Raw genomic sequence first — 23,184 nt, 5'->3', positions numbered from 1 at the left:
GCCCAGCCCTAGTTGAGGCACAGATTGGATGTAAGTCTGGACTTTGACTAGGCCGTTCTAAGACATAAACACGTTTTTATCTGAACCTCTTGGTTGAAGCTCCGGATGGATTTTAATGCATTTTTATTCCATCCATCGACCCTCCCTTTACCTCCGACCAGCTTCCACGTCCTTTCCTATAGAAAAATCTCTCCACAGCATGATGCTGCCTCTCCCATGCTTTAGAATAGCTGATAGTGCGTTCATGCTGTGGTGTTAATTTTCCTTCAAACAAATCATTTTGTTTTTAACCAAAACACACTTTGGTGTCATCTCAGAAGATCAAAAGTGTTTTACTGTCACATATAATCACTGTAAATAAAATCTTTGGAGTTTGATAAAAGGGATTTGGGGTGTGAAAACTTTTGCATGGCATCATAGATGGTATCGCTCCTCCCCGGCTGCCTGCCGCCTTCTCTCAGTGATTTCTGACTTTCACTCAAAGCCTCCATCGCCTTCTTCACTCACTAATCCACAGCAGAGGGTGGACTTCCTGTTTATTCCTGATCACGGTGTTTATCCCTGCTCTGATTGGCCGGTTCAGGTGTCCATCACTGGCTCGGCCATCGCTGCTCTGCACAAAGAGCTGTCCTCCCCCACTGCAACCAGGAAGATCATCAAACCCGTCAAGTCTCCTAGTCCGTCCCGCAGATCGAGGGTGGAAACTAGAGTCACACTGGAGCCCCTCCCACCGCCATTTAAGGACGTCAGATATCAGAGCCAGTTTGGGGGCGGGGCTTATGCAGTGTGTGAGGAGGAGTTTGAGGACTGGGAGCCCCAGGTTGGTTCTTTACAAACGTCCTCTTCTTTTTAACTTCTTACAACAGTCCCGCTCTCTAACACGGCAGCCAATCACACGCCTCCCTTCATAAAGACTCCTCCCCTTCCTCCTCTGGTCCTCTTCCAGAGATGTCATCCTTTTCTTCTCCTCCATCCTCACAGAACCACGCAGACCGTCAGATGCTTTTTTCTCTTCAACTCTTGTCATTGTTTTCACAGGAGGCGGTCGCTGTGCCAATCAGAGCCCAGGAGCCTGCTGTCCCGCCCACTATCATGGCAGTAAGTAACCATTCGCTCCACTTCCTGTAGTCGTCTTTTCAAAGTAAAACTTAGTTATTATTTTTCTTGAATCCAAATATTCCCTGGTCATTGTCTTAGTAGGCTTTAGATAAAGGTTAAAAAAATTTAAGCCGAGGACGTACATACGGAACCACACCAAGGGTTTAAGAAATCGTAGTTGTTGCCATGGCAATTCCCTCCTTTTCTAGGGCTAGAGCCAACTACAGCTTTCTGCTCTCATAGCGCCATGTTTGAAATTAAATTATTACTGATAATCCTAACCAACAAATACAAAATCATTCCAGTTTTTTAGTCTGTTTTTCATAAACTATTTTTTTTGTACCACTTTTATCTTTTCTTTGGTCTAAATGACATCTGACTGCCTAAAACATGCATTAAAAACATGACAACGCTAACACTGAGCTAGCGCTAAGCTAACTCTATGCTAATGTTAGCTTGGGTCTTAGAGTCAAGCAGAAAACAGACTTTATGAAAAGATTTATTTATCCAACATTATAATATAGCAAACAACTCAGATACTAAATCATACTTATCGTATGATGATGTTTTTCTAAACTTTTCTCAGTCACAGTATAAGGAACTCATTAAAATTGGCTAAGAATAAAACATCAGATGAAGAAGAAATGTTTTTAAAGATCGGTATAGCTGGGTGGTATGGCAGCAGATGGTGAGAAAAAAAGCTTAAAAATCTTATGAGCCATCAGGTAGAGCCTTCTATTGGCTGTACATCTATATGTGGACATGTCTGCTGTTATGTCAGGTAAAAAAGTCTCCTTATTATATTTTGAAAAGAAAAATGTAAGTAAATTTGACAGTTAAGTGAGATAAAAGCACATTTAAACTTGTTTATGGCTTAATTGTCTGTAATCTGTCACTACAGCACTGGTTGAACCATCTAATGTTAATAATGAGCAGGTGTTAGACCAACACCAAACAGCCAAAGTCCAAACAGGACCCTTGGAAACCTTTGGAAAACCTACAGAATAATGAATCCTGACCAAAGGTTTTATTCAGATTCATAAATTGTCCATCCTGTCGTTTTTTCTGGTAATATATGATCAATGAACTGAAGAGAGAACTGGATATTGTGTTCAGCTCTCTGATTATTCCTCTGTTTGGTTTCAGGGACTGAAGAACCTGACGGTGACAGAGGGCGAGTCGGTAACCCTGGAATGCCAGATCAGCGGTCAGCCCACCCCCGTCATCATGTGGTTCAGAGAGGACTACAAAATCGAGAGTTCAATCGACTTCCAGCTGAGCTACGAGAGCGGCTTCGTCCGGATGACGATCCGTGAGGCGTTCGCCGAAGACAGCGGCCGCTTCACGTGCACCGCCACCAACGAGGCTGGAACCATCAGCACCTCCTGCTACCTGCTGGTTAAAGGTAACAGAAACAGAGCTGAGAGCTTGAGGACACAGTGCCTCACTAAACCTTTGACATTTTGTCATATTGGAGCCACAAAATGCAAAGGATTTTATTCTTAAGAAAATCAGTGTACAGTACATTTCAACCAAATGGAGTTCAAATCTTCTTGTTGCTGCTCAGACCAAGGCAAATTCTGGGCCATCCCCCATAGATCCTGATCTAGAGTATTTGCGCATAGCTGCCTCTGGTTAAACGTAAAGCCGCATGTTCGGAAAAGAAGCTCGAGGCAAAGAAAAGGCTAGAGAATGGGAAAATGCTCATTTCAACGAAAGTGGCTGGAAAAGGAGGAATTCAGGACCAGGCTGCAGCCTGTCGGCACTAAAGATGGCAAAGGATTTTGCCATGTTTTTTTTATTTATTTATATATATATATATATATATATATATATATATATATATATATATATATATATATAATAGGAGAGTCATGGGTACTTGTTAAAGGCATTAAAATTATTTCTAAAAGCATTAAAAGACCATTGAAAAGCATTAAATCAGAGTTGTTCATTCCTGTATAAACCCTGCATTTCTATAGCGCCAATTCACAACACGTCATCTCAAGGCACTTTACAGTTCAACCAGATCATACAATCAAATTGATTCAAAGTTTTCTATCTAAGGAAAACCAGCTGATTGCATCGACTCATTGACTCTTCAGCAATCCCTCACACTAAGCATGCTTGTAGCGACAGTGGAGAGGAAAAACTCCCTTTGAACAGGAAGAAACCTCCAGCAGAACCAGGCTCAGTGTGAGCGGCCATCTGCTGAGGCCCACTGGGGTTCAAGGAGACAGAAGCAGACATAGAAAAAGAAGCATAGATACAAAAGGCAGCTGTCAACCAGCTCCACAGGCGGCCCCGTCCAGGAAACACACAGCCAGGCAGACGAGCTCCGAGCCAGCTCCCATGTCAGAGGATGAAGAGAGCACATCCAGTTAGTCACAGTCAGAGAAACAGGACTACACTGAAAAAACGGCACGATCTCGAACATCACAACATGCACAGTTTTGTTTTTTATATTTGGACTTTTTATGAAGTTCAAAAATTATATTTTTTATTCAGAACTACTCTTCATATATTTTTTCCAGAACTGTGTTCACTGATTCTTATTTAAACAGATCTCTCACTGATCTCAAAAGACAGTTCATTACAACTAAATGTATTTAAGAACATTATGAAAATAGGAACTGAACACAGATCAGCAACCTTTTCAGAACATTATCTATAAAAGAGATTATCAGTCCATTTTGCTCCATTCTGCCACATAAATCCCAATAAATCAATTGGAGTCTGAGGTTTGTTTGTGATTAACTGTGAAGAGATGAAAGTAAATGAATCTGCTTGAAGGGAAACATCTTTAGAGATCTTAGAGTCAGATAAGATTAGACTTTGTCTGCCCCTCAGGCTACAACTGAATCTCTGCCTCAAAAACTATTTTCTTTGGTTTTGTTTGGCGTTTCTATAGGTTTATTACTAACTTAAACATAAAAACTAATAGTGCAATAAAACACGGATGTAAAAATATATCTCTATCTATAGATATATAGAAACATGTATAGTTACTTTACCCAACCTGATGCCCTTCTGTTGTTGAAATGGTAAAATATGACTAATGGTTGTCATTATGACTCCATTCTGCTCTATCAGGGAAAATTAGGTTTAAAATGTGAAATGAGGCAAACTTTCTGTCTAATCTGGCTGCTTCTGGTTGTGTTTTAGTGTCAGAGGACATAGAGAGCAGAGAGGAGATGGTGACGGTCACAGAAACAGGAATCACACAGGCCAAAGCGTGAGTTTTAAACATCCAAACCTTCAGTGTCTGCTTTCTCCGAGCTGCAGCTGAACGCGGATTTTGCTTCTCCGCAGCTTTGCCGTGGAGACGAGGGAGCAGACGGAGGTGAGCACCGGAGAATCTGCTGCTCCCTTCTTCATTAAGAAACCCGTCCCCCAGAAGCTGGTGGAGGGAGGGAGTGTCGTGTTTGAGTGTCAGATCGCAGGAAACCCCAAACCTCACATAATTTGGAAGAAGAGTGGCGTTCCGCTCACCACTGGATACAGGTACGCTCCACGGTGCGCCCCCATCGGGTTTATAATATAGAACTTGGTTCAGAGAAGATGATGCACTGTTTTCTTCCTTCAGATACAAAGTTGCCTACAAGAAGGACACTGGAGAATGCAGACTGGAGATCTCTATGACTTTCGCTGACGATGCTGGAGAATACTCTGTCTTTGCTAAGAATCCGCTTGGAGAAGCCTCAGCCTCTGCCATCCTACTGGATGAAGGTACCTCCGTCTCTGGTTATGATCCTCATCTCTACGTTTATTGGACCAGCCTCTCACTACATTTCTCTTCGCAGAGCAATATGAAGCCTACATGAAGCAGCAGGATGTGACCTATAAAACCGAAGTGACAACCACCGTGATCCAGGAACCCCCTCCAGTCGTGACTCAGTACGAGTTCGAACAAAGGAGGGTGACGACTCCAATGAGCTTCGTCTCAGAGACGGTAACCTTTCCATCAGATCTGTGACCTTACAGGCTAAGCTATCCACCTCTCGGCTAATGGGAATGTCGTCCTCTTCCAGGAGTTCATGATTTCAGCGTTTGAAGAGAGGATCATCCAGGAGATCGAGATCCGCATCTTGAGGATCTCCTACAGAGAGTTGGTCACGGAGGACGGAGAGCTGATGGTGACTGTCGCAGAGGACCAGGCTCTGCAGCCGGCCTTCGAAACACCAGTGAAAAACTATCGGATCATGGAGGGAATGGGAGTCACCTTCCACTGCAGGGTGTCTGGAACGCCGCTGCCCAAGGTGCAAAATAGTTACTTACCCATTCTCTGTAATGTATAGATCAGACAAATCAGATCTGAACTTGTCTGTGTGGTAGTGATGATCTTGCTCTGGCTCAGGGGGTTTCTTTGATAGTTTTATGATCCCTTAAATATTTTATAGAGCCTCTGTTTAACAACTTCCTGTACAGAAAGTTGAAACCAACATTTTCAGGATTACTTCATTGATATGAATGAAAACCTTCTGCAGATTGTTTGGTACAAAGATGGTCAGCGCATCAGACCCGGTGGGCGGTACCAGATGGAGGTTCTCCAAGATGGACGAGCCAGCCTCCGTATGTCTGTGGTCCAACCAGAGGATGAAGGAGTGTACACAGCCTTCGCCTCCAACATGAAGGGAAATGCTGTCAGCTCTGGGAAGCTCTACGTGGAGCCCTCTGGAGGTGTAACCCCTCCCAGATACACGCCACAGCCGTCCATGCAGCGGATCAGGTCAGTGTTAAAGATCTGCTGATCTAATACTCCAGATGTAAATAATGGGTTGAAACATGCCGGTTAACCGATACAATGGCGATTCCCTCTTTAGATCCGCCTCTCCTCGCTCCCTGAGCCGCTCCCCCGGTCGCTCTTCGAGCCGTTCGCCAGGACGTTCTCCTGCTCGCCGACTCGAAGAGACAGATGAAGCTCACCTGGATAGACTCTACAAACCAGTGTTTGTCCTTAAGCCTTCCTCCATAAAGTGCTCAGAGGGTCAAACCACCAGATTTGACTTGAAGGTTGTCGGCAGGCCAATGCCTGAAACCTACTGGTTCCATAACGGTGAGATACATGGTGTTATAAAATGTTTAGTAACATTTTATTTTTTGTTTGGCCTCTAAGAAATTAAGATCTTAATTTTCCTTCATTTACAGGACAACAAATCGTCAATGACTTCACACATAAGATAGTGATTAAAGAGGACGGTACCCAGTCCCTGATCATCGTCCCGGCTGTTCCAAAAGACTCCGGAGAATGGACGGTTGTGGCTCAGAACAGAGCTGGACGAACGTCTGTATCCGTAACTCTCTCAGTTGAACGTAAGTCTGAATTTGGTTAAACCTAAAGAAACCTTTATAAGTCGCCATTACAGACATCCTAATTCTCCCGGAAGTTCTGGGAGTCTCCCTGATATCGATTGTTGTTCATGGATGCCCGCGAGTCGGATAAATTATCCTAGATTTTAGACTTTGCAAGGTGGTGATTTTTTAATGCAAGTGAAAGCGTGCAGGCAGTACAATAATTTGTGTATCATGTGCGGATTAGAACCACTAAGATTGCACAGACAACAAGAGAGCACGGGGAGTGAGGAGGAGGTTACTGGTGAAACCTGTGCAGCTTGTCTGTCCAAACCGATGCTCTGTTCAACCAGCGTTCCAGGCCACCGGTTGTCAGAGCGCTGATTGGATTAGTCAGAAAAATAAGCCAATAAGTTTCAGTTTACACTTTTACAGTCGCCTCATTTTACAGCAGAATATACTAAAGTGTATCCATGTCAAGTGAAGGTGAAGAATGATGGAGTTTGCAAAGCACACAAACAAAAATAATTTTAGGCAATTATTTATTTAAAAAAATCATGGGCACAGATAATTAATGCAAGCACATGAGCAACTATTTTATGGCACTTATTTATTATTATAAAGCATCATAAATAAATTGTTCAATAAGATGGTTATTTTCTGCATCATGAAATATCTACCTGAACCAAACTGAATTGGCCCATGTGAACTTAACCGTATATCACTAATCCACTACTGATGAAGGCACAATTTATCTTTATTAAATATTTGAAAACTGAAAGCTTGAAATGTGCAACTGTGAAAGAAAAAACAAAAAAACACCTCTACATACAAACTTGTGTCTGTGTTTATAATTTCTATTCCGGCCCATGATGGTGATAATGAGGTGTGTTTATCATGGCCAGAAAGATGTGAGAGCTGTATGTTCATTTTTCGGCCAGTGGCGGCTGGTTGAGTTTTCTCCGGGGGGCTATAAATTCTAAATAGACGTATAACAAAAAACAGTCAAACGTATACTAAGTTATCACACCAGTATATTTATATGAATGCCAACAACAAAAAACATTATAAAAACAAAACATAATTTCCTGAACAAGGGTTGTAGTTGTTTGGTTCAATAAGCACCTCCCTGAAACGAGTTTTTGGAACTTTGGATGTCTGTCATTATTAACTGTGGTTTTACTCTGGGATCTGCAGCCAGAGAAAGCGTATCCAGACCACAGTTTGTTGAAAAGCTGAAGAACATCACCGTGAGGCAGGGAACGCTGGTGGAACTGGCTGTCAAAGCCATTGGAAACCCCCTGCCAGACATTGTTTGGCTGAAAAACAGCGACATCATCAGCCCACAGAAGCACCCACACATCAGGTAAGTCTTACCTCATCGACAAAAGATTCTTTGTCGCTTTAAAGCAGGTGGTTTGTTGGCTGACTTGGATGGATGCTTTTTCTAGGATTGAAGGAATCAAAGGAGAAGCCAAATTTCAAATCCCTTCAGCTGCTGGCTCTGACAGTGCCTGGTACACAGCCACAGCCATCAACAAGGCTGGCAGAGACACCACCCGCTGCAGAGTCAACGTTGAAGTCAACCACGCTGCCCCTCAGATTGAGAGGAAGCTCATAATTCCTAAAGGAACCTACAAGGCCAAGGAGATCGCAGCTCCTGAACTGGAGCCGCTCCATATGCGCTATGGCCAAGAGCAGTGGGAGGAAGGTGACCTTTATGACAAGGAGAAGCAACAGAAACCAGTGTTCAAGAAGAAGCTGACCTCCATCAGGATGAAGCGTTTCGGTCCGGCTCATTTCGAGTGTAGGCTCACTCCCATCGGAGACCCCACAATGGTGGTGGAGTGGCTGCATGACGGGAAGCCTCTGGCTGCTGCTAACAGGCTGCGGATGGTCAACGAGTTTGGCTACTGCAGCCTTGACTACGAGGTTGCTTACGCTAGAGACAGCGGCGTGATCACCTGCAGAGCTACCAACAAGTTTGGAGTTGACCAGACCTCAGCTACCCTGATTGTCAAGGACGAGAAGGGCCTCGTCGAGGAATCCCAGCTCCCTGAAGGCAGGAAGGGAGCCTATCGAATGGATGAAATTGAGCGTTTTGCTCATGAAGGAGGGCCTGCAGGGGTCAGCCTTGATGAAGAATCTGAAAAGACAAAACCTGATATTGTCTTGCTTCCAGAACCAGCAAGGGTGCTGGAAGGGGACATCGCTCGGTTCCGCTGCAGGGTGACTGGCTACCCGGCTCCAAAGGTTAATTGGTACCTTAACGGACAACTCATCCGCAAAAGCAAGAGATACCGACTCCGTTACGATGGAATCTACTACCTGGAGATCGTAGATGTCAAGTCCTACGACTCTGGTGAGGTCAGAGTAGTTGCAGATAACCCATTAGGCACGACCGAGCACACCGTGAAGCTGGAGATCCAACAGAGAGAGGACTTTAGATCAGTACTGCGGCGTGCCCCAGAACCCAAAGCTGCTGAGGTCTCTCATGACTCCGGCAAGATCGGATTTGATATCGTCAAGGTAGACAGACCTAGCGAGGTCCCACAAGACAGGGAAGTCGTTATGCTACGTAAGGCCCAGAGAATTGTTCATGAGAAAACCTCAGAGGAGTCCGATGAGCTAAAGAGCAAGTTCAAGCGCAGAACGGAGGAGGGTTTCTACGAGTCTATATCTGCAGTCGAGTTCAAGTCTCGCAAGAGGGACGACTCCTATGAAGATTTACTAAAGAAGACTAAAGATGAGCTGCTTCATCACATGAAGGAGGTAGAAGAGGCTGAAAGGAGGAGGCTGGAAGAGCAAGGCAACATCACCATCCCCACGATCAAACCAGAGAGGATCCAGCTGTCACCCAGCATGGAGGCTCCACACATCCTGGAACGCATAGCAAGCCAGACTGTTTCTCCAAAAGATGAGGTTCACTTTAGAGTCAGAGTGGTTGGCAGACCTGAGCCTGAGTGCCAGTGGTTCAAGAACGGTGTCCTGCTTGAAAAATCGGAGCGTGTCTACTGGTATTGGCCAGAAGATAATGTGTGTGAACTGGTAATCCTAGATGTTGCAGCAGAGGACTCTGCTAGCATCATGGTCAAGGCCATAAATGTCGCTGGAGAGTCCTCCAGCCACGCCTTCCTCCTGGTGCAAGGTAAATCCACATGCAAAACCCCTTCTTTTACGTTCTTATCATGTTTCTTCTGACCTCAAAGTCTAATTATGTGATTCTTTTGCAGCCAAGACAGCCATTAGTTTTACTCAAAACCTAGCAGATGTCAATGCCAATGAGAAGGACACCATGGTGACCTTTGAATGTGAAACCAACGAACCATTTGTCAAGGTCAAATGGCTGAAGAATGATGAAGAGATTTTCTCAGGAGACAAATACCGAATGCATTCTGACAGGAAGGTCCACTTCCTGTCTGTGCTAATGATAGAAATGAGTGATGATGCCGAATACTCCTGTGTTGTCATTGACGACGAAAACATCAGGACAAGCGCAAGGCTGCAAGTAGAAGGTATTTACTCCTGATTCCTATTTAATAATGTCAGGTTTGTGTGTAAATCAGATCAAGGTTCTTGATGTTCTTCTGTACCTCAGGTGCTGCCCTGGAGCTTATCAAACCCCTGGAGAGCATCGAGGTACCAGAGAGCTACGCTGGGGAGTTTGAGGTTGAGGTGTCCCGCGAAGATGCTGAGGGAACGTGGTTCTTTGGAGAGAAGGAGCTCTCTCCCAGCAGCAAATATGTCATATCCTCCCGCCGAGGACGACACACACTGGCCGTTAAGGACGTCAGGAAGGAAGACCAGGGAAAGTACACCTTTGTTTGTGGAGATCTGAGCACCAGTGCCGCGCTAAAAATGAAATGTAAGCATTTTAGAAGACTGTTGCCTCAAAGCAAATATAGCATATATTTCTAATCTTATTTCTCATAGCAACATTTGATTATTGGTTGATGAACATGTGTGTGCTCCATGCAGTGCGCCCAGTGACCCTGATGCAACCGCTGACTGACCTCACTATCTGTGAGGGGGACATTGCTCAACTGGAGGTCAGGTTCTCTCAGGAGAACGTAGAAGGAAACTGGCTTAAAAACGGCCAAGCAATCTCCTCCTCAGACCGTGTCCACATCGTCATTGACAAACATGTACACAAACTGCTAGTGGAGAACGTCAGCAGAGAAGATACGGCGTCCTACTCCTTCATAGTTCCAACTCACGACATCTCCACCTCGTGCAAGCTCAATGTTCAGAGTAAGTGTTGGGTTTCTCATGAAAGTGAATGCACCACTCCACCTTGGTCCATTTGGTCTTTACTTTGTACTTTATTTCCTTAAAGCCATTGACATTGTGGTGCCGTTGAAGGACGTTTCGTCCACCGAGGGCACGAAGGCGGTCCTTGAGTCCAAGATCTCTGCTCAGGACATCAGCTCCGTCAAATGGTACCACAACGACAAACTGCTGATGCCCAGTGACCGCGTCCAGGCCGTGGCAAAGGGTGCCAAGCAGCGCCTGGTCTTCACCAGGACCTTTGCTTCAGACGAAGGACGATACAAACTGGTGGTTGGCAAGGTGGAAACCAGCTGCAACCTGACTATTGAACGTAAGTTGGATTACATTTTCTCCTCATGAGGTTTGTAAGTTTCAGTCCTAATGTCATGATGGTTGTCCTAACAGAGGTCCAGATTGTGAAGCACATGGAGGACAAAGTCTGCTCAGAGTCCCAGAACGTTACCTTCAGTGTGGAAGTTTCACATCCTGGTATCGACCCCCTGTGGACCTTCAGAAACCAGCAGCTTAAGGCTGGGGCCAAATACAAGATAGAGTCCAAGGGTACTTCTCACTCTCTGGTGGTCTTTGACACCATGAAGGATGAGGAGGGCCAGTACATGTTCCACGCTGGGGAAAAGACATCCAGTGCTCAGCTCACTGTCTCTGGTAGGTGAAAACTCAAAGCTATGAAGAAGTTCAGTCAGTTAGGCATACATTGACTTGACTTTTTTGCTGGGGGCAGGTGATCATCTGCAGGCTGGATTTAAAGCTGCTGTTGTTGTCAGCTTTTTCTCCATCTCTGCCCAAATCAGCATCAATAATACTTCAAAGCATTTCTAAAACCTTTTTGGCTTTTATGCCATGTTCACACCTAACGCAATTTGTTCAAAATATGTTCACTTTTATTATCCTGGTGCCTGCAGTTTGTGCCATAAAGCGCTAAAATCTACTTCTAGCTGCCACCAACAGTAGGGGAAATCCCCAAGAGGCTACTGAGCCTGAGGCAGCTGCTTCAGGGGATTCCCAGTGAGAGCAAATCGGCAGTTTGCGGGGATCTGCACGCTCCGACAGAGAAATATTATTTTAAGGCAGGATGGTAATCTGGATGAACTGTCAAAGATTTTAGGTGGACTTTCTCAGTTAAAAATATATTCAAACTACTTTTTACTTTTCACTGATCACAGCAAATATAACAACACCACTCTGCTATTGAGCACAGGAGCAGCAGAAGCATCAGACACATTTGTCCACACTTTAGTGGACGTGCTTTAGGAGCATCAAAGACGCTCTTCAGGTGTGTCTGACCTATATTTGTACAAGCATAAAAAAAAGCAGCAGGCGCTTTTTTACTGCTAAAATCGTATGCGGTGTGAACGTAGCGTTAAAGTTCCTCTAAAAGCAATTTTAGTGACGACTTTAGCAAGGAATTCTGGAGTGTTCAGGATATGCAACCAAAAAGTACATGTTTTTTTTATTTCAGTATTTTTAGAAAACAAAAACAGTATGGAAATAAAGGTGATAGAGAAATAGGGAAGGTTACATAACAAGACCAACCAAATATTAATGTTTCAAAACTTAATTTCAATTCAAAATCTGAAAGCCATCAATATGACCACATTAGGGGTTCTAGTGGTAAGCAGATGAAGGCGGCGACTGTTTCATGTGTTGGTCAAATTTAGTCATCTGGTTTCAACTGTAAATTAACAAAATAAAACTCTTCAGGTTTGGCGTCCAGGGGAAATACCACATAGTCACAGCTGTTTCTTTATGCAACCACCAGGTGGAGCCATCACACGTCCACTGCAGGACGTGGCGGTCGCCGAGTCTCAGACTGCTGAGTTTGAATGTGAAGTCGCCAATGCAGATGCTGAAGGCAAGTGGCTGAAGGACGGTCAGCCCGTGGACTTCAATGACAACACTGTGAGCGAGGTGAACGGGGCGGTCAGACGCCTCGTCATCGTCATCACCCGACCGCAGGATGTCGGAGAGTACACCTATCAGGTGGCCAACTCTAAAACCAGCGCCAACCTCAAGGTGGAGGGTGAGTACCAGCTTCCCAAACCATTCAGTCACAAGACAAGAAGCTGGAGAGAAGGTAATCCAAGGATAAACGTGGAATTAATGAGTTCCTCTCTTTTTGTCTGCAGCGGTGAAGATCAGGAAGACTTTAAGGAACCAGACAGTCACAGAGACCCAGGAGGCCGTGTTCTCACTGGAACTCACCCACCCGGACGTGAAAGGATCCCAGTGGATCCGGAACGGAGTTGAACTGCAGAACAGCGACAAGTTCGAGATCATCTCAGAGGGAACGATCCAGGCTCTGAAGGTCAAGGACTGCAACACACAGGACGAGACGGTTTATTCCTTCAAACTGGGAAAACTGTCCGCCAACGCCAGACTCAACGTAGAGAGTGAGTACTTCTACCCCTAAACACAATACCGTCCAGCAGGTTTTTCTTTCTGTTTAGTTACCCCTACTACTCTTTATCTCTGTAGCGATCAAGATTGTCAAGAAGATTAAGGATGTGAAATCCCTGCTGGACGGCACAGCCTCCTTCGAGCTTAGCCTGTCGCACGACAACGTCCCTGTGAAGTGGATGTTCAAGGGCGTCGAGCTGAAGTCGAGCGAGAAGTGCAAGATTCTGTCGGAGAGAAAAGCTCACAAACTGATCCTGCAGAACGTGGACAGCAGCAACGCAGGAGAGTACACAGCTGTGGTTGGACACCTGCAGTGCAGCGCCGTGCTTACTGTAGAGGGTACGCAACACTGAACACGCTGTCATGAATTATTAAGAAGGAAAAACTTTCAATAAAGAAAGTGATATAAACTACATTTACTCTACAATGTTTTTTTCTTTTCTCCTCTAAACTTACATGACATTGGGGAAACTTGCATATTTCTAATTAACTGTCTTTCATATACACTTGAGCAAAAAGCGGTTGAGCACCCAGACGTAACGGTGCAAATGAAACCGGAAGCAGATACGGAACCATTTTAAGGCCTTTTGCGTCCCGATCTTTGGCAAGACGGCCCAAGATGTTCATCAGATGCAGGACAATCTTCGAGTCTCTCAAACTGCCGCTAGAGTTAACCAGAAGATAGAACTTGAAGCCACTATGTGGCCAATGACATTCCAGGTGATGCAAAACTAAGATCAGGTTCTGCAGAAAAACACCAGGTGTTTGCCAAGAGTTCAGTTCTGTCTGCTGCAGATGTCCTTCGGATCTGTAAGGCTTGATGCCTAAAACAAGGATCCCCCCTTGGTGCGATTTTTACAGTGGGAACACATTGGCTACAACATTGAGCCACCGGTAACGTCTTCAAGGCATCCTGTGTGTAGACTGACTTTCACTCAACACTTTGACGGACTGCTTTGGTTCCGACCCGATGTCACTCAAGGTGCCGCTAGTAAAATCTCCTCTGGCCTTTTCTAAGTATGCTTTTAAACTGAAACATTCAGTTATCCATATCCACCATTGGTCTGCATAAGGAACACTTCACATTCCCTCTGGGTGCTTAGCTGTTTTTTGGTATTAAGTGTATATATTTAGTAAATCTTAAGACCAACGTTTCTGATTCTCCATCAAACTGTCTCACTTAACTCATACTGTACCCTATAACATACTCATATATATCAATAAATCAACATTGGCGGTAAAAATACTAAAAATATAATCATATTTTATAGATTAACCAAAGATTTGGGACGATAATATTAAGAGTATGTATAAAAATAATAATAAATAAAAAAAACATTGAAAAGGTTCTGCCACTGCTTTTTTTAGCCTGGTTCCAAAAATATCCAGAAACATTTGATCTTTTAACCTTGGTGCTCTGGTTGAAGTGGTGTGAAACGTCACACAAGTAAGGTGATAACGGTCCCTTAAGACCCAAGAAGTAAAAGTTACACTTAAAATAGACAAGGGGCGCTTTATTTAAGAAGGCCAATACAGGCGTCATTTTGGGCAGAACGCAGGCTGCTGAGTTTTTTAATAACCAGCAGGTGTAAAAGAAATGCCTGCTTACGGTTTAAGCTAGGATTATAGTATCTAGTTGAGTTAATGGGTTCGTGTTTCCTTATAAAAGCATCAGCTAAGCTAATCTTCTTCCAAGTTCCAGAGTGGATCCATTTCCACAGAACTGTCCATCAGCATCGACTAAATAAGTTTCTACTTCTGTTGTCTATTAATAGGGCGGAGCTTCTACAGTTAATCCACATCTCTAAGGGGATTAACACGAGATAAATATAAACCCATTACTGCTTTCTGAAGACAGACCTGTAAATCATCAGCAAACAGCGATACATTTTTACTATTTTAAAAATGAGCCATAAATAGCTTTTTTCCAGTTAGAAGGGAATGGGACCAGAGAAGGGACCTTGAGGTACGCCTCTGCCATAAAGTATTCTTTCACAATTGTTTAAGTTTTACTTTTAATATGAACAAGGTGAATTAAACAGCACCAGGAAAAAGTTACCAGAAAGAAGGAGATATTCTAAAGGGAGAAACCCTCAGATTATCGTTTGTTCAACAGATTTTCTTTAACAGATTGTCATTACCTTTTCCGTTGTTACATTTTCTTGCCTGCAGCTCTTTGCGTCACCAAACCTATGAAGAGTGTGGAGGTCCCTGAGACTCAGGTGGCCACGTTTGAGTGTGAAGTGTCCCACTTCAACGTGCCCTCCACCTGGCTCAAAGACGGCGTGGAGATCGAGATGAGTGAGAAGTTCCGCATTGTGGTTCAGGGAAAACTGCACCAGCTTACGATCATGAACACCAGCAGGGAAGACTCTGCCGAGTACACCTTCATCTGTGGGAACGACCGCGTGTCTGCGACGCTCACCGTCAACCGTAAGACTTGTCACACATCAATGACCGCTGCTCTGGTTTTTAAATCTTTAACGTTAACGTGGGTATCCTTTAAAATGTTTCCAGCCGTCCTGATCACCTCCATGCTGAATGACCTGAATGCTCAGGAGAGAGACACCATCACCTTTGAGGTCACTGTCAACTACGAGGGCATCAGCTACAAATGGCTGAAGAACGGCGTAGAGGTCAAATCATCAGAAAGGTGTCAAGTCCGCAGCAAGCAGCTCACGCATTCACTTACGATCCGCAACGTTCATTTCGGAGACGGAGGAGAGTACCAGTTCGTAGCAGGCTCTGCTGCCAGCTCTGCTAACCTCTTTGTTGAAGGTAAAAAAAGCTCTTTGTTGCTAAAGACTTTCATTCGCTGTTCAGACTTCCCCTAAATCTGCATACCCAATGTCCTGGTTTCAGCTCGCGTGATAGAGTTCACCAAGAAGATTAAAGACATAAAGATAACTGAGAAGAAGAAGGCGGTTTTTGAGTGTGAGGTTTCTGAGCCCAACATCCAGGTGATATGGATGAAGAACGGCCAGGAGCTGGACGTGTCTGAGGAGAGGTCTGCCTATGATAGAACATCCGAAACAGAAGCTTTCAAAGCTACAAGATCAGCTGGAAATCATCTGCATTGCTTATTTTTCCACAGGTATGTGGTGCAAGCTGAGAAGTATGTCCATCGTCTGATGATCCAGACTGTTCGAATGTCAGATGCCGGAGAATATTCTGTGGTGGCCGGATCCAGCGTCTCCAAGGCCCACCTGACGGTAGAGGGCCGTGATGTCAGGATCGCTGAACCAGCAGAGCGAGAGATCACGGTAGGACAGATTTCTAACATGATGCACGTCCTCCAAACCAGAGATTGGTTTTCTAAAGCAATCTGAACCTCCTTCTCACCTTCCGCAGGTTCTAGAGAAACACAGAGCAACCTTTGAGTTTGAGGTGAATGAGGACGACGTAGAGGGTCGCTGGCTTAAGAACGGCGTGGAGATCCAGTTCTCGGTGGAGGAGAGGTTCAGCTACATAGCCATCAGGAAGATGCACCGTCTCACTATCTCTGAGACCTACAGGAGCGATGCCGGGGAATATACCTTCATCGCTGGCAAGAACAGGAGCACCATGAACCTCAGAGTCAACAGTAAGTCAATGTGGAGAAATTCACATGTAACATCAACTCAATGGTCAAGAGAAGTTGCCAAAAGGAGGAAAAGGTGCATTAGATATGTACAGTGCGTCCACATATATACAATAAAGAAATAAGGCAGAAATTTAAGTTGAGTTATTGACATTTGGATTTGCCGTCAGTTTGACGAGTAACATTTTTCCCAATAGAACCCATGGATAGTGATGATGTCCTCGACTATAATGTTTCTTGTGTGCGATATAAACCCATTGTGGTTATGTAGACCTTAAATCAGGTCTAATATATATTTTTATAGGCTTTATCGTATGCTATTATTATTTGTGGTCTAAATTTGTATAAAAAATAATCAGTAAAATAAATAAGACTGTTTTACCGCACAGGTTTGAAGTTTAAAATTACAATTTTATTTGTGGAAATTGACTGATTACCCCTAATATTATACATTTATGACAAACACCATGTGAGCGTTTTTTCGTGCTGATGCTCTTGGTGCTGTTTTCTTTACCTCACCAAACTCTTCAGTTGTGGAGGGGCTGGTAAAACAGTTGTAGTTGGCACCCAACTACAACTGTTTTACCAGTTCAAGGATAAAATCTCTGCGTGAGACGGAACTCCTGAACAAAAACAATGCGTTTATAGCTGCTATGTCCAGGAGATCATAAAATACAGCTACAAGCCACCTTCACGTTAACGTGACTCCGCCAGATGGATTTGCTCCTCATATCCATCTGGAAACCTTCGGTTGAAGTAATTTTGGGAAGGGGCGAAAATACTGGTTAGCTGATTGGCCTATGTTGGTGATAGACGAGCCAAATAAACCAATCAGATCAACGAAGCATATGACGTACTAACAGAGCGACGACGAAGAGGAGCCAATTCATAGATCAAACTCTTGCTGAAACCAGTCGGGAGAAGAGCAAAAACATCTTTTCCTCTGAGAAAAGCCTCCAGAGCAGTGTTTTGCTCTTCTTTCAGTGAAGAAATACTCTGTAATTCCGATAAAACTTGCTCGATAGCCACGCTAACGCTAGTTTCATCGGCTGAAGCCACCATGTTCTTTAGACTGAACTGTCTCGCTTCTCGTTGCGTCACACCTCAACCCGCCTCAAAGCCAACGCTGATTGGACGTTCGTTTGGTGAACGGCTCCAAATTTTCTTCGACGGAGAGTCTCCAGACTGATCTGCGAGTGAAACCTTGAAAGCTTGCGAGATCAGGATGGTCTCACCAGGCTACCTTCACGTTGGAGCTTTTATAGAATACTTTCTAACTGTCTCGATCTGACGCATCCATGCCGACCTCTATGTGATAATATTATACCAGGGACTCTTGTTTTGCTTTTGGGCCTCTGAGTGTACCGGCTGAGGTGTGGGCAGTGATATCCAAACCTTGAAAAAAGGTTTCCCTATCCTCTAATGGGTCACTGATGCGTCTGCGTTTTGCCGGGGATAGGCGATCATCCTCGGATTCGCTGTCAGAATCTGAGCCGCTTCCTAAACCGCTTCCTACCCAGCTGTATTCATCGGTCTCTCCCTCTCCGCCTGAATCGCTATCATCAATATCTTTAAGCATTTCCAACGCCTGTTTTCGCTGTTAGATTTATTTTGAAAGCTATTTTTCCACGTCAGTCAAAGAGTTCTAGGTAGAATGTTGGTTGCTAGGCAACAGTACGAACGGTCAATCAGCCGCTGGAAGAATTCACAATGCAGCTAATAGAGGCGTCAAAATGACGGCTTTGGGAGATCGAGGTAAAATTAACCACATTTATTTTAAGATTTTATTTTGTTAAAAAAAGTAAGTGAAAATGAAGAAAATATAGAAACAGGAGAAGTCAGTTAGCAGAGCAACATATGATTAATGTAAGTAACACTCTTCCCTTTTAAAATCTCAGAATCATCAAAATGACTGCCTCGAGTGTTAACAGGATTATTGCACAGGGTATTAGTTATTGCACAAGTTATTGCAGTTTTAATGAAGTATTGTAAAGTCCACACAGAGGTGTCTGTCTTGTAAAAAAGGAAAGAATAAAAAGTTAGAGGTGAGAACCTGACCTTGTTAACCAAACCTTTAACCCTTTTAGTCCCAGAGCCTCCTCAAGTCCTCCGTCACATGGAGCCCCAGTCGGTTGAAGCAGGAAAGCCAGCCCGCTTCTCTGTGGAGGTCAGCGGCGTTCCTCAACCGCAGGTCTCCTGGTACAAAAACTCCCAGGCTCTGTCGCCAGGCTTCAAGTGCAAGTTCCTGCACGACGGGAATGAGCACACCCTGCTTCTGATCGAGGTCTTCCCCGAGGATGCCGCCATCTACAACTGCGAAGCCAAAAACGACTATGGCACGGCCACCAGCACTGCCACGCTCAACGTGGAGGGTAAGACGGGACGTCCTGCCTAAAGAGCACAGAAATCCGTTAATGTAAAAGTTGTGGATGTGTACTGATCCTGTTTGTGTTCTGCAGTGTCAGAGGTGGTCTCCCCAGACTCCGCTGCCCCCATCTCTCCGCCCGTCATCGTCTCCCCCATCTCCGACACCTCAGCCAGAGAGGGAGAACCAGCTCACTTCCAGTGCCGAGTCCGTGGCGATGGTGAGAACAAAACCTACGATTGACAGCATTGAAACTTTAAACCAATCAGAAACGTTGAGGTATAAATTACAACCAGGAGCCACAAGCAGCCGGAGAGTGAAATAGTTCAAGTCTTAAAACTAAAGTTAATAAGCCTAGTTAACAATTAAATGTAGGTTTATGAACAAAAAATGTAAGTCCAAGTATCAGCATTAATGCCTCTAAGGTTATGTTGGAGCATAAAAAAAAAAAAAGTCCCAGGCGAAGGTAGATGAAAGTCACCGTGCACTTAACAAGTTCATCGTTTACCAGAATCAATAAGGGAATCGGAATCGTGAAAATCGTATCAATTCCCAACCCTACTGTCTATGTCACTGAAAGGGGGGTCGTTAAAGGCAATTGTTGGCCTGGCTGAATAGGCGAGGTCTTCTGTTGCCTGTAAAGGGGCTGAGGGTCAAAGTCCAGTAGATTGAAGTTTTTTGGAAGGACAATGACCTGGATGACTGAGAATCTTCACCAGCAACAGTCTCTGTGGAATAAACAGTTTCTGTTGTGTTAAGTCTAAATCTGTGCTGATGTTTTGTAAATCTCTTTGGAGGAAAGGTTTAACCTCCAAACTGTGCTTCTCCTGTCTCAGACGTGAAGATCAGTTGGTTCCACAAGGAGAAGGAGATCAAGCAGTCCGACTTCTTCCGGATGTCTCAGTTCGACGACAGCTGCCAGCTGGAGATCTCCAGAGTTTACCAGGAGGATGAAGGCGAATACACCTGCGTGGCCACGAACAACGCCGGGAAAGTCTTCTGCTCTGCCACTCTCACACTGGATGGTAGGTGTCTCCTAGGAATGAGTAATGAAAGCTAGACATTCTAGATCTATATCTAGAAAACAGAACCTAGAACAAAGCCAGAGTCATTTATATATTAACTATTTTACTCGTTCTTTTTTAAAGCTTTGCTTCTTTTAGGAGATGATATAAATCCTTCATATTTTAACAAATTTAAACCAAAACTCAGAAACGTTTCACCTCCTGATGGAGCAGCTTACAGAACCACCTTCAGCAAACTCTAAGGAAATATTTCTGTCTGATCTTATAGCTGCTCAGCTTGTGGAGGAATCCTGACCTGATCCATCTTCTTTCCAATGTTGCTTCAGTTCATGAAGGATCTGACAGGACTTAATGCCACGAGGGTCTGAGCTTTGGATGGTTGTGCTGCTGTAGATTTGCTGCTGCGTTCAGGTTCCTTACCTGTTAGTGGCCCAGTTGAGGTCAGACTTTAGATGGATGAAATCAGATCTGAGCCTAGACTAGTTTTCAAAGGAGTTGATGCTTGATTCTTTGACAGCCAAACTCATCGACCCTCAACCGCTCTGTGCCGCTGAGGTGCTGGTGCTGCTTTGTTGGTTTTGGTTCCCCCTCTAATGGTCCTGTGCCTTCCTGCTTTGGGCACATGCCTCCTGATTGCTGCAGTTCTTTTAGATCAGAGGTCTGCAACCTTTAAAATCCAAGGAGCCATTTCAACCCATGTCCATCGAAATAGATCATTTAGAGCTTCAAATATTACATAAAACACAACCGATTGTCTTTGGTAAATTTCTACTATAGGAAATATGTTGCCTTTTTAAACAACAAGTCATTAAGAACAAGTTCTTATTTACAATGGTGGCCTGACAAGTGGAATAACCACTTCGGAAAAGAAAAGTAGGGCTAAAATAAATACAATACATTAGTAATATGTACATAAAATGCATTTTAAAACACAACAGAAAACCCAAATATGACTGTAGAGAAGCAGCTGCAAGTATCTGTGAACAAGGATGGTCTAAATGTGTTGAAGGATGAAATTGAAACGATTCCATCCAGTTTAAGAACATTTTTCAGAGCTTTCCAGTCACTTTATTCATGTTTCAGGTTTTTTTGTAATTTATCAATATTTCAAACCATTAGTTGTTTTTTTATTGTTTTTATTTAACACTATTGACCCATATTTAAATTTCTGACCCCTAATTTAGATTCAGTATTTAAAATTACTTTAAACCTTCTAAATAAGCTGATGAGTACCGAAGAGGATTAGGGCCAGTGGGAAAAAAAAAAATTAACTGATTTTTAAATTTTATTTCAGTTTAGTATGGGAAAAAAGTCAGAATTCTGACTTTAATCTCAGAATTCTGAGATTAAAGCCAGAATTCTGAGAAAAAAAGTCAGAATTCTGAGATTAAAGTCAGAATTCTGACTTTTTTCCCCATGTTAAACTGAAATAAAATTTAAAATCAGTTAACTTTTTTTTTTTTTTTTAGTGGCCCTAATCCTCTTCCGTAGATGAGTCCTTTTTTAGTGACGGAAGCCTTTAGAACAGGAACGGAAGCGCTTTATTTTTCTATCACTTCTTTTTTTGTCAATATGAGAAATCAGGAGGAACCTTTAAACAGTTTAAACAGCTTCATAACCCAAACAGACTGATGGAGGACAGCAGTTGTTTCTCTAACTTAACTGCTGATGCATTTCCATCTTGTAATTATGTTCATTCATTAATTAGTACCTCTTGTTTGCAACTCGTTGATACTTTAAACCCTTTAAACTGGTTTTTAATAAATCCTGGATTCTGAAGCTGAGTCTATTCTTGTTTTTAAAGTAACTTTCAGTCCTTTAGTCCCCCGCAGAACATTAGTGAGGACTAAAAATGTAGTAAATAAAGATCTGGCTCTGAACATGCTTCCTTTCAGGGCAAAGTCAGACAGTGGGTGGCCCCGCTGAGCCTCAGTGGCACGTCTCCTCCAGCCTAAAGAAAGCGCTTGGTCAAAAGCCGATGTTCATCCAGCCAATCACGAGCTTCACAGTGAGCCACGGGGAAGTGGCCCGCTTCCACGCGCGTGTATCCGGCACCCCCAAGCCGGAAATCAGGTGGTTCCACAACCGGCAGCCGGTCCAGCCTTCCAAGAACGTAGTGTTCCACTTCGACGAGGTGACCAACGTCGCCACGCTCATCATAGTGGACGCTTTCTCTGAGCACGCGGGGCAGTACACCTGCAGGGCAGCGAATAAAGCCGGGGAGGCTGCGTGTTCGGCGAGCCTCACCGTTATCAGAGCAGAAGAAGAAGAAGAAGAAGGTAACACCTGGATGTGTCGGTTTGCTGCCAGACTCCCTCTAAATCTTCACGTTCCTTTCTTCGAGTTTCATTCACTCTTCTTCAAACTAAAACCTGAGAGGATGTCCTGAACCAGACCAGAGCTTTATGGGTTGAGGGTCTCAGCTGCAGGGTACCACTAATACGTTAGATTCATATATTCTGATTCTCTGGAAGCAGAGCAAGGCAGGAAACGGGTTTCCAGCCAGAAACAGGACCTTATTTTTAGGATTTGAATGTATTTAAACACCTAAAACGGATCAAATCAGTCTAAAAATTACATCAAAATTACAAGATAGTTTCAATTTAACTCTCCTCCTTAAACCTTCTTCAGATGTTAAAGCAGTCAAAGTTTTTGGTTTTGATTCATTTAGTGTGAAAAGTGGTGAAGTATCTGAGCAGCAAATCACCAAACAGAACCAGTTAGGGAGGAAGGAGCTGCTTTGGATTGGTGCTCCTGTAAAACCGAAACATCGGGACATCCCTCAGACGATCTTTAGCCCTGACTAACACCACAAACCTCTTCTGTCAAATCTTCCATTTGTTTGACTCCTGGAGTTGTCTCCTCCTCCTTCCTGGTCTTCCTTCCAAGGATCAATCCCATCATTCATCCAGCCTCCCTTCTGCTCTTTCTGCACAGTAAACTTCAGACATTTAACCTCTTTGATCATCCTTCCTATTTCTCCATTGTTCCAACCAATAAAACCGTTCTCTATCTCCAGTCTCCCTGGACATCATCCCTTTTTCTTTATTGCTTGTATCCGTTGGTTTTGGTCTATAAGCTCCAATCTGTTTTTTTTTTTTTTTTTTTTTGTATAACATCTAAATCGCAACACTTTG

At 43.9% G+C, this 23,184-nt stretch overlaps 1 protein-coding gene across 1 annotated transcript in view; it reads left to right on the top strand.

Annotated features, from left to right (window-relative positions):
* The window catches only part of LOC119777371 (titin-like), a 214,274-nt gene that overhangs the window by 14,966 nt on the left and 176,124 nt on the right, over positions 1 to 23,184 (top strand). The window contains exons 9-36 of the mRNA XM_038276228.1: positions 1,039 to 1,098; positions 2,245 to 2,503; positions 4,264 to 4,333; positions 4,411 to 4,602; positions 4,685 to 4,827; positions 4,902 to 5,050; positions 5,130 to 5,357; positions 5,586 to 5,827; positions 5,922 to 6,154; positions 6,247 to 6,411; positions 7,588 to 7,756; positions 7,842 to 9,538; positions 9,624 to 9,905; positions 9,989 to 10,255; positions 10,369 to 10,641; positions 10,727 to 10,990; positions 11,065 to 11,325; positions 12,440 to 12,700; positions 12,807 to 13,070; positions 13,156 to 13,416; positions 15,250 to 15,510; positions 15,595 to 15,855; positions 15,940 to 16,084; positions 16,172 to 16,340; positions 16,429 to 16,660; positions 18,745 to 19,029; positions 19,117 to 19,242; positions 19,859 to 20,047. Coding sequence (XP_038132156.1) covers positions 1,039 to 1,098; positions 2,245 to 2,503; positions 4,264 to 4,333; positions 4,411 to 4,602; positions 4,685 to 4,827; positions 4,902 to 5,050; positions 5,130 to 5,357; positions 5,586 to 5,827; positions 5,922 to 6,154; positions 6,247 to 6,411; positions 7,588 to 7,756; positions 7,842 to 9,538; positions 9,624 to 9,905; positions 9,989 to 10,255; positions 10,369 to 10,641; positions 10,727 to 10,990; positions 11,065 to 11,325; positions 12,440 to 12,700; positions 12,807 to 13,070; positions 13,156 to 13,416; positions 15,250 to 15,510; positions 15,595 to 15,855; positions 15,940 to 16,084; positions 16,172 to 16,340; positions 16,429 to 16,660; positions 18,745 to 19,029; positions 19,117 to 19,242; positions 19,859 to 20,047 — 7,408 coding nt within the window. The remainder of the gene's footprint in view (positions 1 to 1,038; positions 1,099 to 2,244; positions 2,504 to 4,263; positions 4,334 to 4,410; positions 4,603 to 4,684; positions 4,828 to 4,901; positions 5,051 to 5,129; positions 5,358 to 5,585; positions 5,828 to 5,921; positions 6,155 to 6,246; positions 6,412 to 7,587; positions 7,757 to 7,841; positions 9,539 to 9,623; positions 9,906 to 9,988; positions 10,256 to 10,368; positions 10,642 to 10,726; positions 10,991 to 11,064; positions 11,326 to 12,439; positions 12,701 to 12,806; positions 13,071 to 13,155; positions 13,417 to 15,249; positions 15,511 to 15,594; positions 15,856 to 15,939; positions 16,085 to 16,171; positions 16,341 to 16,428; positions 16,661 to 18,744; positions 19,030 to 19,116; positions 19,243 to 19,858; positions 20,048 to 23,184) is intronic.

The sequence above is a fragment of the Cyprinodon tularosa genome, unplaced genomic scaffold (assembly GCF_016077235.1).
Source record: "Cyprinodon tularosa strain WSP-4 unplaced genomic scaffold, ASM1607723v1 ctg123, whole genome shotgun sequence".
Classification (NCBI taxonomy): domain Eukaryota; kingdom Metazoa; phylum Chordata; class Actinopteri; order Cyprinodontiformes; family Cyprinodontidae; genus Cyprinodon; species Cyprinodon tularosa.
The sequence above is the reverse complement of the archived record's forward strand: the minus strand, read 5'-3'. Positions and strand labels throughout refer to the sequence as shown.